The sequence below is a fragment of the Sinohyriopsis cumingii genome, chromosome 14 (genome assembly GCF_028554795.1).
Source record: "Sinohyriopsis cumingii isolate HCF-2022 chromosome 14, ASM2855479v2, whole genome shotgun sequence".
Taxonomy (NCBI): domain Eukaryota; kingdom Metazoa; phylum Mollusca; class Bivalvia; order Unionida; family Unionidae; genus Sinohyriopsis; species Sinohyriopsis cumingii.
In genome coordinates, this window is record NC_142974.1 from 115,293,184 (window position 1) to 115,307,075 (window position 13,892).

The following is a 13,892-nucleotide window of genomic DNA, read 5'->3' on the forward strand; positions in this document are numbered from 1 at the left end:
TTGTAAACATAGCAACCAATGTTATGCTGAATGACAGGAACATGAAACTAGCCAGAATTATTTCTGAGATATCAACAATGAATTTTACAATTAGAAAGGGAGGTAACTCATCAGGTTAATAAAGGTCAAAGATCAAAGTGTAAAATATTTGCCTATTGTTTAATATGGAAGAAGCGAATTCACTTTCTCTTCATTAAATTTTTTATTTCATTGCAAATAAAGGAAAAGAAACATTTTCACCATATATTTCTGTCACTTATTGCAACAGTTTTAAATTTAAGTTGACTCTATTCCTATATTCTAAGACTTCTAATTTCCCCATAATTAAGGTCACTACCCACACAAACATACCTCATGGCAAATTATGTAAGCAAGAGAAAAATGATCATAATTAGCTTATTTTCATGCTTAACATCAATATGAATGTACCATTTTATTCAGAACATCATACATAATTATATGAAAATAAAAAAAATAATTGCAAACATTTTTATATTTTCTTTAAGGTGGCGCTATACAGTTTCGCATTTTGCATAGGGTGAGGATTTTAAAGAAAAAGAATGTCCCCGGCTTTCCTCACTGGTTATACTGGTTATTTAAAAAAGACCTTGTATATCTTAGGTATAATGTGAAGAACCTTTAATTCCCTTTATTTTGGTGCATGATTGATGGGTGTACTATGGGTTATAGAGTATACAGCTTGGCCTTACTTCAAATGTGCACCTTTCAAAATAGTGCTAACTCTACTTGGTCATTTTCACTTCCTGAACTTCAGAGGTAAATTGTATAAAAAAAAAGCTGATAACTTTTTTTTACATTTTATATGTTTGGTAATTCATTCATTGCACTTTCAGAAGCTGGTATTGTCTAGTCTGGCAAAATTCATTTTCCCTATTTTAATAGCTGCTATGTATAGTCTACTTTAGACTAATTCAGACTGATTTTTTAACACAAGGGAGCAGTCATTTTAGTTAGCAGTGTGCTTAAATCATGTAAAATTTCCAAAAGTACAGTATCCAAAAGAAATATCATCCACATTACATTAATGTAGCATAGAGGTATGCAAACATTCTCTCCACTGTGCATGTTTTAAATGCGAACTACTTCACGTTACATACGACACTCTCTCAAAAGTACATGTTATCTGGTGAGCGCCACCATAAAGAAGATATAGGTATTACTTTTGTATGATTTAATTATGTTTATATGGCTGGAACATTTAAGTCGCAAGCATCCAAACAATCCTTTTGAATAATTCTTCGTGCCTTTTCCCCCACAGAACAGTATTTATGAGTGTCAGAGTCTCTAACAAGTCCAGCCTCCCCCCCCAATGATAAAAGTGAGCTATTTTAAGAATGCACATTACATTTTGTAAACATAGCAACCAATGTTATGCTGAATGACAGGAACATGAAACTAGCCAGAATTATTTCTGAGATATCAACAATGAATTTTACAATTAGAAAGGGAGGTAACTCATCAGGTTCATAAAGGTCAAAGATCAAAGTGTAAAATATTTGCCTATTGTTTAATATGGAAGAAGCGAATTCACTTTCTCTTCATTAATTTTTTTATTTCATTGCAAATAAAGGAAAAGAAACATTTTCACCATATATTTCTGTCACTTATTGCAACAGTTTTAAATTTAAGTTGACTCTATTCCTATATTCTAAGACTTCTAATTTCCCCATAATTAAGGTCACTACCCACACAAACATACCTCATGGCAAATTATGTAAGCAAGAGAAAAATGATCATAATTAGCTTATTTTCATGCTTAACATCAATATGAATGTACCATTTTATTCAGAACATCATACATAATTATATGAAAATAAAAAAAATAATTGCAAACATTTTTATATTTTCTTTAAGGTGGCGCTATACAGTTTCGCATTTTGCATAGGGTTAGGATTTTAAAGAAAAAGAATGTCCCCGGCTTTCCTCACTGGTTATACTGGTTATTTAAAAAAGACCTTGTATATCTTAGGTATAATGTGAAGAACCTTTAATTCCCTTTATTTTGGTGCATGATTGATGGGTGTACTATGGGTTATAGAGTATACAGCTTGGCCTTACTTCAAATGTGCACCTTTCAAAATAGTGCTAACTCTACTTGGTCATTTTCACTTCCTGAACTTCAGAGGTAAATTGTATAAAAAAAAGCTGATAACTTTTTTTTACATTTTATATGTTTGGTAATTCATTCATTGCACTTTCAGAAGCTGGTATTGTCTAGTCTGGCAAAATTCATTTTCCCTATTTTAATAGCTGCTATGTATAGTCTACTTTAGACTAATTCAGACTGATTTTTTAACACAAGGGAGCAGTCATTTTAGTTAGCAGTGTGCTTAAATCATGTAAAATTTCCAAAAGTACAGTATCCAAAAGAAATATCATCCACATTACATTAATGTAGCATAGAGGTATGCAAACATTCTCTCCACTGTGCATGTTTTAAATGCGAACTACTTCACGTTACATACGACACTCTCTCAAAAGTACATGTTATCTGGTGAGCGCCACCATAAAGAAGATATAGGTATTACTTTTGTATGATTTAATTATGTTTATATGGCTGAAACATTTAAGTCGCAAGCATCCAAACAATCCTTTTGAATAATTCTTCTGCCTTTTCCCCCACAGAACGGTGTTTATGAGTGTCAGAGTCTCTGACAAGTCCAGCCCCCCCCCCCATGATAAAAGTGAGCTATTTTAAGAATGCACATTACATTTTGTAAACATAGCAACCAATGTTATGCTGAATGACAGGAACATGAAACTAGCCAGAATTATTTCTGAGATATCAACAATGAATTTTACAATTAGAAAGGGAGGTAACTCATCAGGTTCATAAAGGTCAAAGATCAAAGTGTAAAATATTTGCCTATTGTTTAATATGGAAGAAGTAAATTCACTTTCTCTTCATTAATTTTTTTATTTCATTGCAAATAAAGGAAAAGAAACATTTTCACCATATATTTCTGTCACTTATTGCAACAGTTTTAAATTTAAGTTGACTCTATTCCTATATTCTAAGACTTCTAATTTCCCCATAATTAAGGTCACTACCCACACAAACATACCTCATGGCAAATTATGTAAGCAAGAGAAAAATGATCATAATTAGCTTATTTTCATGCTTAACATCAATATGAATGTACCATTTTATTCAGAACATCATACATAATTATATGAAAATAAAAAAAATAATTGCAAACATTTTTATATTTTCTTTAAGGTGGCGCTATACAGTTTCACATTTTGCATAGGGTTAGGATTTTAAAGAAAAAGAATGTCCCCGGCTTTCCTCACTGGTTATACTGGTTATTTGAAAAAGACCTTGTATATCTTAGGTATAATGTGAAGAACCTTTAATTCCCTTTATTTTGGTGCATGACTGATGGGTGTACTATGGGTTATAGAGTATACAGCTTGGCCTTACTTCAAATGTGCACCTTTCAAAATAGTGCTAACTCTACTTGGTCATTTTCACTTCCTGAACTTCAAAGGTAAATTGTATAATAAAAAGCCGATATCTTTTTTTTTACATTTTATATGTTTGGTAATTCATTCATTGCACTTTCAGAAGCTGGTATTGTCTAGTCTGGCAAAATTCATTTTCCCTATTTTAATAGCTGCTATGTATAGTCTACTTTAGACTAATTCAGACTGAGTTTTCAACACAAGGGAGCAGTCATTTTAGTTAGCAGTGTGCTTAAATCATGTAAAATTTCCAAAAGTACAATATCCAGAGAAATATCATCCACATTACATTAATGTAGCATATAGGTATGCCAACATTCTCTCCATTGTTCATGTTTTAAATGCAAACTACTTCACCTTACATACGTCACTCTCTCTAAAGTACATATTAATTGGTGAGCGCCCCCTATGCCAGGAATGCATGTATAACTTTCCTAGGTATCAGCCTCGTTTCCAGTTTTGGCACATTTGTAGTACTCCCGTCGTTATCTCGCATAGGTGGCGCTATACAGTTTTGCATTTTGCATAGGGTTAGGATTTTAAAGAAAAAGAATGTCCCCGGCTTTCCTCACTGGTTATACTGGTTATTTAAAAAAGACCTTGTATATCTTAGGTATAATGCAAAGAACCTTTAATTCCCTTTATTTTGGTGTATGATTGATGGGTGTACTATGGGTTATAGAGTATACAGCATGGCCTTGCTTCAAATGTGCACCTTTCAAAATAGTGCTAACTCTACTTTGTCTTTTTCACTTCCTGAACTTCAGAGGTAAATCGTATAAAAAAAAGGCGATAACTTTTTTTTTTTTACATTTTATATGTTTGGTAATTTATTCATTGCACTTTCAGAAGCTGGTATTGTCTAGTCTGGCAAAATTCATTTTCCCTATTTTAATAGCTGCTATGTATAGTCTACTTTAGACTAATTAAGACTGATTTTTTAACACAAGGGAGCAGTCATTTTAGTTAGCAGTGTGCTTAAATCATGTAAAATTTCCAAAAGTACAATATCCAAAAGAAATATCATCCACATTACATTAATATAGCATAGAGGTATGCAAACATTCTCTGCACTGTGCATGTTTTAAATACGATCTACTTCACCTTACATATGACACTCTTTCAAAAGTACATGTTATCTGGTGAGCGCCACCATAATAGTTAGGGGTCACTTACGACATCACTAATTTTTCAAGCTAAAACATTTATTCATACTGCAAATTTTGACCACTGTGGAATAAATTAGTTGTATGCACACTTTACTAACACTCTAGGGTATATAGGTTTTCAATTTCAATTTTTAATTTAGGTGTAGTTTTGTTGCTATCGGTAGCAGAGTACGGTTGCCCTTGCAAGCGCGCGCTCGCAGAATTTTCCTTGCGGTTGCTACCCAGCGAACGGTAGAATTTTCCCTGTCAAACGCAGAATTCTGCATAATTCCGAGGGAGGTGTAAAAGGCTTGTCAGCATCTTTACCAGGACCTGTTCGGGTTTCCGAGAGTCACATTACGAGTTCCGTACGTTCAGAAAGAGCGTGGGAAAATCGTTTACTATTATTTTACTACGAATACCATTTAAGGAATTACGCTAAGATAAGGTAACTCTTTTGTTTATTATTTTCCGCGAATCAGAATTCACAGTTATTTCACAATATCTACCTAAATAAATGCAAAGAAAATAATGTTCCTTTTATAGAACATTTTTTAGATAGATCTAAAACTAAGTTTTGAAATCTACATCTGTGTACAAAATACCTTTATGGATATCTATTCATTCATTGTCATGTTTTAAATAGCAACTTCAGCTTACATATCTGCTTATCAGTAAAATAGTGTTCAGACAATATTTTTATTATCCTGTGAGGTCAAGTCAAGGGTTTCTTGCAGACCTTGTTTGAATAATGATGTTTATGACAATTCAATAGGAATAGGATATAATAATAATAATAATAATAATAATAAGTGCATGTTTGAAAAGAGAGCAAATGAGTGTTTCTCAAAGCTCTCTCTAATAGCTATTTGTTAAATTGTAAAGCTGCTGAGTGTTTCTCAAGGCTTTGTACATATGCTGTTATTTATTTTGTTACAGCCACTGAGTGTTTCTCAAGGCTCTATTTGAAATTAACCTATATAAATTTAGTGAAAAGTTAGACAATGTTTCTAAGTCTATAAGTAAACCATGATTTTAAAATAACATCTGAACACTAAACTTTGACATTGATAAATGTTATTATCAACTTCTGCCACGAAAACTTAATTTACTTATGTTTGTCCAACTGCACTCTACCACTGTGATGTAAAAATTAATGAGTTATTATTTGAAGTGATGTACCTGATGTTTGAGTTGTAAACTTTTAATACCATACAAGTCTGTGACATAATAAATCACATAAAACTTAAATATGAGTCTGCATTTCATCACTAGTCCCATTCTTATTGTTAGAATTCCCCACTTCATCAGAGAATCAGAGACCACTTGGAGTTAAGGTCTAAGTTCAGCAGGGGGTTTACTCTAATGAGGACTTATCAGCCATAGAGAACATAGGGAGTCATTGAGTGGTCACCAAAAGTTTAACGGCCAACGCTACCCCGTAACAATATGTAAACTGGCTTATCTCAAGAACCTTTCAACATATTATGATACAGTTAGGTAAGAACCTTGCCTCACAGACTTGCATGTTGCCATTAATGGGTTTAGTTATATCCCCTGATTGCACTTATTTCTATCTTTGGTGTCCAGAAGACAACTTTATATCACATTTGTACTTCAATCAGACTTGGCATGTACACTGTAGTATAAACCTGATGAGACCTTGTTATTTGATTTTCAGCCTTCCAAATCAAAGTAACACGGTGGCAGCAAATTATAACTTTTCAATGAGCAATTGGTTCTGACCCCACTCCCAGATATAAATGTCTAAATAACAAAACTGGGGTGGGAATGGCCAGAGGAAACTAATATGATGACAAACCTCACAAAATTAAAAAAGTTGATTTTCATCATCCAAGAAATATGAGAAACTAGACTATGGCAACATAACGTTTAGTTAATTTCCACAATGACTTATTTAAACAGAAATTACCGAGAGAGCCATTTACAAATGGTTACCTCAAAACTGTTTATGATGTTGCTAATAGCGATAGTTTGGAATATCATGCACACTTTGAACGTTACCGAGGTATACCGCATGATAAGGAAGTGAACGCTGTTTAAATCAAGACAACACAAAAAAGGAGAAAATCAGAGATTAAACGCAATGACTTGCAAAATCTCTAAAATGGGAGATATAACCACCTTGATAAGATATAGTGCAGACTGAAATGGTGAAGTAAAAGGAGATACTGGTCAAATTATCAAGCATGTAAAAATATGGCTGGTATACTCTCTGATTTTGATAATTGTACACTGAATAAAAACGGAACATTAACTTTGAAAAGAGTGCACAATTCTTAGTGTGCAACTCTTAGTCCGTCCCAGCATATATAGCTGGTTAGAACTTTGGGAATCCCCTCCAAAAGTTATGAGTGCCCAATGGCATTATTGCTTGCTTTGTAATGAGACAGGAATAATGTGTACGCTCTTTTAAGGTTTACTACTTTGGGTCTTGGGTAAAAATTCGGTACTCTCCTCCCTTCAGACAGTTTTCTGTTGGTTGAGTTTTCCTTCTTTGTTCCCCCAAGTTTGACTGGATGAGTGAACTCTGCCCAGAGGTCAGTTGGGTTGGTTGTTTGGTATTTTTAAGATCTGTATCTGTACAAGATTTTAGTTGGGCTTTTTCCAACTGTTTTATGGCTGTCATTACCATTCTTTTCCATGTGTACATGAGTGTTGTCACTCTTTCCTCTCACTTTCTTTTTGTATGAGTCCGTTATGGATCCTTTTATTCTTTTTTTCTCACTTGTTTTTTTTAAATATTTTTAAAAGCAAATTGTATGTTGGTGTCATCTCCATGGATATATCACTACAGTCATAGTATGTGTCATCTAGCTCTTTGTCAAAATTCAGTATGTAGTATGTTTTGCTATGAATGTCTTGTTTCTTCTTCTTTCTTCCATCATTTTTTCTTCTTTCTTTCCTGTTTCTGTTTCTGGTGATTTTAAAAACTGCACAAAATGGCTTCCCCCACCATACCTGCCCCTTTTGATGGCCCAGTGCATGACAACTACTACATGTCAGATGTGAAGTTAACAGTGAGAACAGTTGCAGCTGAATGGCGTATACAGTATTGCATACTTTTATGAGTTCCTGGTTTGAATTTTGGAGAAACAATTAAGATCACAATGCATTTATGACATTGATTAACCTAATTCTTCTTAGCAGTGGTTGTGATGGAATTTAATTGTACATGTTTTAGGTTAATTTGCCTTTTCCATTCTGACAATGGAATACATTGATGTTACTTAAAGAGAGATTAAAACTGTACTAGTGGGTAGTGGGGTGGGGGACATACTGACTAGATTACTTGATTTGAAGCTGGACCAGTCATCACAGTGCCTTCCACCAATCCTTGCAACCCCCAGTACCAACCAACACATACCCTACATGTTTTTTAAATGGCCCACCATGACTCACAGTGCTATAACAAAATCTAGTTATGTTCCACAGATATTTTTGGGGGTGGGGTAACTGATCTTGAGTCATAGTGACCATCCCATCCCCCTTGCCTGTTGAGGATGCTGCACTATTTTAAAAATAGAAGATAAATTTGCATCTCTTTGACGCAGGATTTATTGGTAACCAAGGTTTTGCAATGCAGGCCGGATATTCACTCAGTTTAAAATGAAATGAAACTGAATAATGGCTCACTAAAATAAGCTGATTTAGTAACTGGTGAAAAAGTTTGTTTTAAAAAATGTGTCTGGCTAGTGAACAGAAGGACAGATCTGTAAAGGGTAAGGATATACTCTAGTGATTGGTCTTTCCCTCTTTTTTTCCAATCATTTCTTTACTTGTTGACATCTTGGACTGAGAAAGATGCAAACATAAATTTGCCCTGATGGTAGAAATAATAAAATGTGGTCTCAGAAAGATGCAAACATAAATTTGTCCTGATGGTAGAAATAATATGCTGTGGTCTCAGAAAGAAGCAAATATAAATTTGTCCTAATGATAGAAATAATATACTGTGGTCTCAGAAGGATGCAAACATAAATTTGTCCTGATGGTAGAAATAATATGCTGTGGTCTTAGAAAGAAGCAAACATAAATTTGTCCTGATGGTAGAAATAATATGCTGTGGTCTCAGAAAGAAGCAAACATAGATTTGTCCTGATGGTAGAAATAATATGCTGTGGTCTCAGAAAGAAGCAAACATAAATTTCTCCTAATGATAGAAATAATATACTACTACATGCAGAATGTTCAAATTTATTGATTGCATGAGTTGGATGTTTACTGATCTGTGCATGAAAAGAAGGTATTCTACCAATGTTTGTATAGGTTCTATTGCTTTGAATATTTATTATTATTTCAAAATTATTTTGCATTTGCTAAACATGCAGTTGACATAAAGATGAATTATCATTTGCACAGTTATTTTTATCATGTGTTTATATACATTTTAAAGAGTTTTAACAGTTTTACTTTTTATATTGTATCTTTTTGCACTGTTTACATTTTTGGAACGGTTTATTTTCCATAAGTTCATGTGCAATAATTTTTATAGTTTGAAAAGTATTGCATTTAATTGATTCCTCAGTGGTGGATGTGCATGTGTGACGACAGGAATTTGGTGGTGAGTTGCTTAGTTTTGACCCCTGTTAATCTTGTAGTGAGCATAGAGGAGTGTAGTTGCACTATCAAATTTAGCAGATGAATACAAATTCATTTGTCAGAGCCATATTGTGCTTTCAAATATCATTATAAGCTAGCTGTTCTACTGGAAAGCAAAATGCAGCTGTATTCACTGTTTCTTCTGTTTTCAGATTCTGAACAGGATTATAAACTGCAGCGCCTTGTCAAGGTCCTGATTGAAAACTATCAAACGAGGGACAGGGTAGCTGATTTGGAACAGGGTGCAAACTCTAAGCAAAGGGAGAGAACTGACAGCAATCCTATGAGCCATAATGTTGATGAGGACAAGAATACAGAAGTACTATATCACCATTCTCAACAGCAGAACTTTGGCCAAAATATTTCATCAACAGATAATCAACAGGAAGAATCTCCTTCCACTGTAGTTGCCACAATGCCTGGATCCGTGCTTGGAGAAAATGTTGCCTTGGAAAGTCACAAGATAGATCCATTAAGGGAAATGTTAAAGTTGTTGCAACAAAATCCCATTAAAGCAAAACAAGATGTAAGCAGATATGCATATTTGACAATTTTGGACTTTGCCGGGCAGTACGCATTTTATACAACACACCAGTTGTTCCTGACAAGACGTGCCATATATCTCTTGGTTTCAGATGCCAGTAGAGAGGTCAGTGATCTTGTAGAAGATGAGTGTTACTTTGACAGTGAGGGGACATTGAAGTGCAAAGTTCATGGTGAGTTCTGGGCTGTTTCTAACTAGTGAGTATGTCAATAAGATTATATACACATTACATTTAATATGTTTAAGGTCACTATTGGTTTTAAATATATCTTGTCATTAAGAACATGTATGTTACACTTAAAGTCAGTGTTGTTTTTAAGAATATCTTGTCAGTAAGTATATGCACTTCATTCTGACAATACCTACAGTGTTAACAATGTATTGCCTTTTGACTTTTTCAGATCTAGTTGAGGTTTGGATGAATTCAGTACATTCCTGTGCACCATCTGACAAGGAAAACTTGAATTCTGCAAGTTCTAATACATCTTCTTACACAGCCATCCCACCGCCAGTGATTTTAGTGGGAACACACATTGATCAAATTCAACAGGTATTTAAGTTTGTCAGTGACATCTGAAAGTTAAAGATTTCACAAAGTGTTACCTTATTCTGTTGATAGAAATACTCTTTTGGAGTGCATTAAGCTGTAAGGCTAAGTAAACTATGAGTGTTTCCTATTGCACTAGTTTTAAATTTTTAATAAAATCACTTTTGGGCATTTATTATTATTATTATTAATATTATTATTATTCTTATAAATATTATTATTATTATTATTATTATTATTATTATTATTTCACCAACAAGGGGAAAATGCCAATGCAAACTCTCATGCCTTATCAGTTCAGCTGGTTATAACCAAAAAGAGCTCATCAGATGGTGTGCTATCTGTCATTTTATTGTTCATTAGCACAAATTTGTTCTCACAACTTCTTCAAAACTACTTGGAGCATTGCTATAAGTCCTGGTAACCTGTTCATCATACTGATCGTATTGATCAGAGAAGAATTCCATACCATGTTTAATATTGCCAACATTGTCAGTCTCATTAATTGGTTGGATGCCAATATTTCATTCATTCTCTATTGGAATAACAACAGAATCTGGTTGCATATAGGTCACATCTAAAAAGATGTAGTTCTTTCAAACATTGTCATGCAACAATTTATTCAACTCAGGAATATTTGTTAGCATTTCTACTTGCACATCAAGTTTTTTCGGCTGTCATTGCCTTTTGCTTTACTTCTTGATGAAAAAAATTGCAGATGTTGATCTTTGTTTCAGTTCTGTCCATTGTGCACTTTCACTGGGTTCAAAAACTTAAGAGTTTGACATCACTATGGTCAAAGAATCAAATAACATCATCCTTTCTCTTTTTTCTTAGAGGCAGCTATTTTACAAATAGGTCAAGGCCCAAAGGCTTGGCTCCTGAACTTCATTCACAGTTGTAAAAAAAACTGTCAAATGCTAAACAAAGTGTTTTTAAAGTTTATTTGGATGGGATATTCTTTAGGTTTGTATGTTTACCTATTGTCTGGCATCCAGTCCCAATGGGTTCACTGAGAATTCACTTTTCTCTTGGTTTCCTACTGTATGGATGTGTGTGTATATATATTAGATGATTTTTATCATTATTTTACAACCCAGTTTGAAATTTTAGTCTATCTTTAAACATGCATCTTCAGTCCAATAGGCGTTTGGTCTAATATTGAAAATAATTTTCCCGATTCCAATCATTTGATACAGTGGATGAGCAGCAGTCATAGAAATATTGGCCAAAGGCTGGAGGATTAAATTTCCCACCCTAGTTTTACATTCCCACTTTGTTTTGATGCAGTCTGGAAAGCAAATTCTTTTTTTAAAAATGGGACATCATATTCAGAAGCTTTTGTATCTTTGCGTGATATGATGTGGCAAAACTTATTTTTGTACTATGATCAATAAAAAATACTTACTGAAGTTTGTCTTGAAATCAGCTTATGTTTGGTCTCTTCTTGTTATCTTGTCTCCACAAGCAATAAAGAGATCAAAGGTGATCTATGATCACTTTTGAGTCATTGATTTAAAATTTTCAAGCCTTTGATGGAGGTAAACATCTCAATGAACATCCTGTTTATGGTTCTAAACTCTCATTTTTTTTTCTCCATATACTGTTTTAAAATACATCTTGCACGAAACAGACAATGCAAAATTGTGACCTTTGCTACCTGCCAGCACACAGATAAACCTGAATTTCCAAGTATTGCTAAACTTGTAATAATATTTCTTAGTCTGTTTTTTTTTTTTTCATTAGGAGAAAGTGCACATTTCAGCATTTTGACATTAATTGACCAAAATAAGATGAGAGCTGCTCAAAAATATTCCTCTTATAAAAAGGAAAATACTTAAGTGTCTGTGAAGAAATGATCTGCTCAGTCTCACCTTAATTTCTTGGATCCACAAAAGGACGGACACTTTTTAAATAACGACTTGAAAGTAATCTTTCCTTGTAACACTTTATTAATTGAAACAATTAGCTTAGAAAACTGAAATGTCATTTTTGTATGGATTTTGAATCGGTACTCGTAGGACAGTCCTAATGATGATGTTGCTATCAGTGCAGCTGTTGACCTGGCCATTAGAAAGGTTAAGCTTGGGATGTTTTGATGATGACCAGGTTGAGTCAGATTGGATAAACTACTGCTGTTGAAATCACAGAATGACAGAAGCTCAGATTTATTAAATAATCTTGATGTAACCTTCATTGTGTTTAGTCTTCATTCCATGTATATGTGTTTTGTAAAACTAACTTGCTATTTTGGACAGCAATTTCTTCATCAATTCATGAATATTAAAGTGGTTTATAAAACAGATTCAATTGACTTTCATCCTATATTACAGATGAGATTGGAGATATATTTGCTACAATTATATTTACAAAACAAAGAGATTTAATTACCTTGTCATTTCAAATTAAAGTTTGCATAACAAATAAAATTACAATAGACATATCTACACCAATATTGTTCTTTTCGGTACTGTGTTTGAATAGTTTATACTAATAAGTGGCAATAATTAAGTCTAGGTAAAAAAAATGTCTCTCTTCCATAGTAAATTTTAGCCAGAAGAGCTGCCCAAGTATGCTCCAAATACAGGATTTTACATATATTTTACAAACAATTTGGGGGTGGGGTAGTGGGGTATCCACTCCAGCAGCATCTTCAGCCTGTGCCAAAGTTTGGCCTCTTCAGATTGGTATGGGGTCTCTTGAAATGTTTCTTAATGAAAACCCTGCTCATTGTGACTGCCCAGCATGCATAATTTCACTGGCTGTTGCATTTGTGGAACAACTCAGACTGTTTATGGCTGTTTTCTTTAATGTGTGGATAGAAAAGATATAAATACTTGTTTTGATTTTTATCCAAATGTTCTGGCAGATTTCAAATATGAAACAGTTTGTGCAATATATGGCATTTAAAATAATATTTTGTGCAACAGCCAGTTGAATTGCATGCAATTAAGAAACTGTTGCTGGGCGTTGAATAGACCTTTGCCCTTTCTGTTGTACATCAATGATTTATGATGTCAAAGTGAGCTATTTACCACTAACATTCCCTCTACTGGTCGTGAGCGTAGCTTGAAGCTAAATCAGGACTTGGTTAAAGATAATAACTGGTGTTGGCACAAAGGTATGACGATAAATGCAGCCCAGGAAAAGTTATGATCCTCGTCAAGCCAAAGTAAAAGCTGTGAAAGAAAATTTCCAAGTAATCCTAAATTTAATAGATATAGGGCAGATTAAAACTGAGAAACTTCCTGATGTCATGATCAACAATATCTAGAGCTGGAGTTCACTTCTTTATCTCATGAACATAATGAAATCTTGTCCTTCAAGAACTGAATATATTTTTACAATTCCTAAAATAAATGAGTTGTTAGATCTTGAGTATCGCTGTTCTATCTGGGATAACAGTGATATAGAAATTCAAGACAGACTACTGACACTTTAGAAGTGTGTGTTTCTTTTGTTTGTTTTGTGAGTTTAATGCCATTTTTCAGCGTATGATAGGATATACTTGTCAACCACTATGATTAATGGAAGATAAACATAT

At 33.7% G+C, this 13,892-nt stretch overlaps 1 protein-coding gene across 1 annotated transcript in view; it reads left to right on the forward strand.

Annotated features, from left to right (window-relative positions):
* LOC149784645 (uncharacterized) overlaps positions 1 to 13,892 on the forward strand; it is a 129,444-nt gene that overhangs the window by 71,319 nt on the left and 44,233 nt on the right. The window contains exons 4-5 of the mRNA XM_089933021.1: positions 9,410 to 9,973; positions 10,203 to 10,351. Of these exons, the coding sequence (XP_089789147.1) occupies positions 9,410 to 9,973; positions 10,203 to 10,351 (713 nt within the window). The remainder of the gene's footprint in view (positions 1 to 9,409; positions 9,974 to 10,202; positions 10,352 to 13,892) is intronic.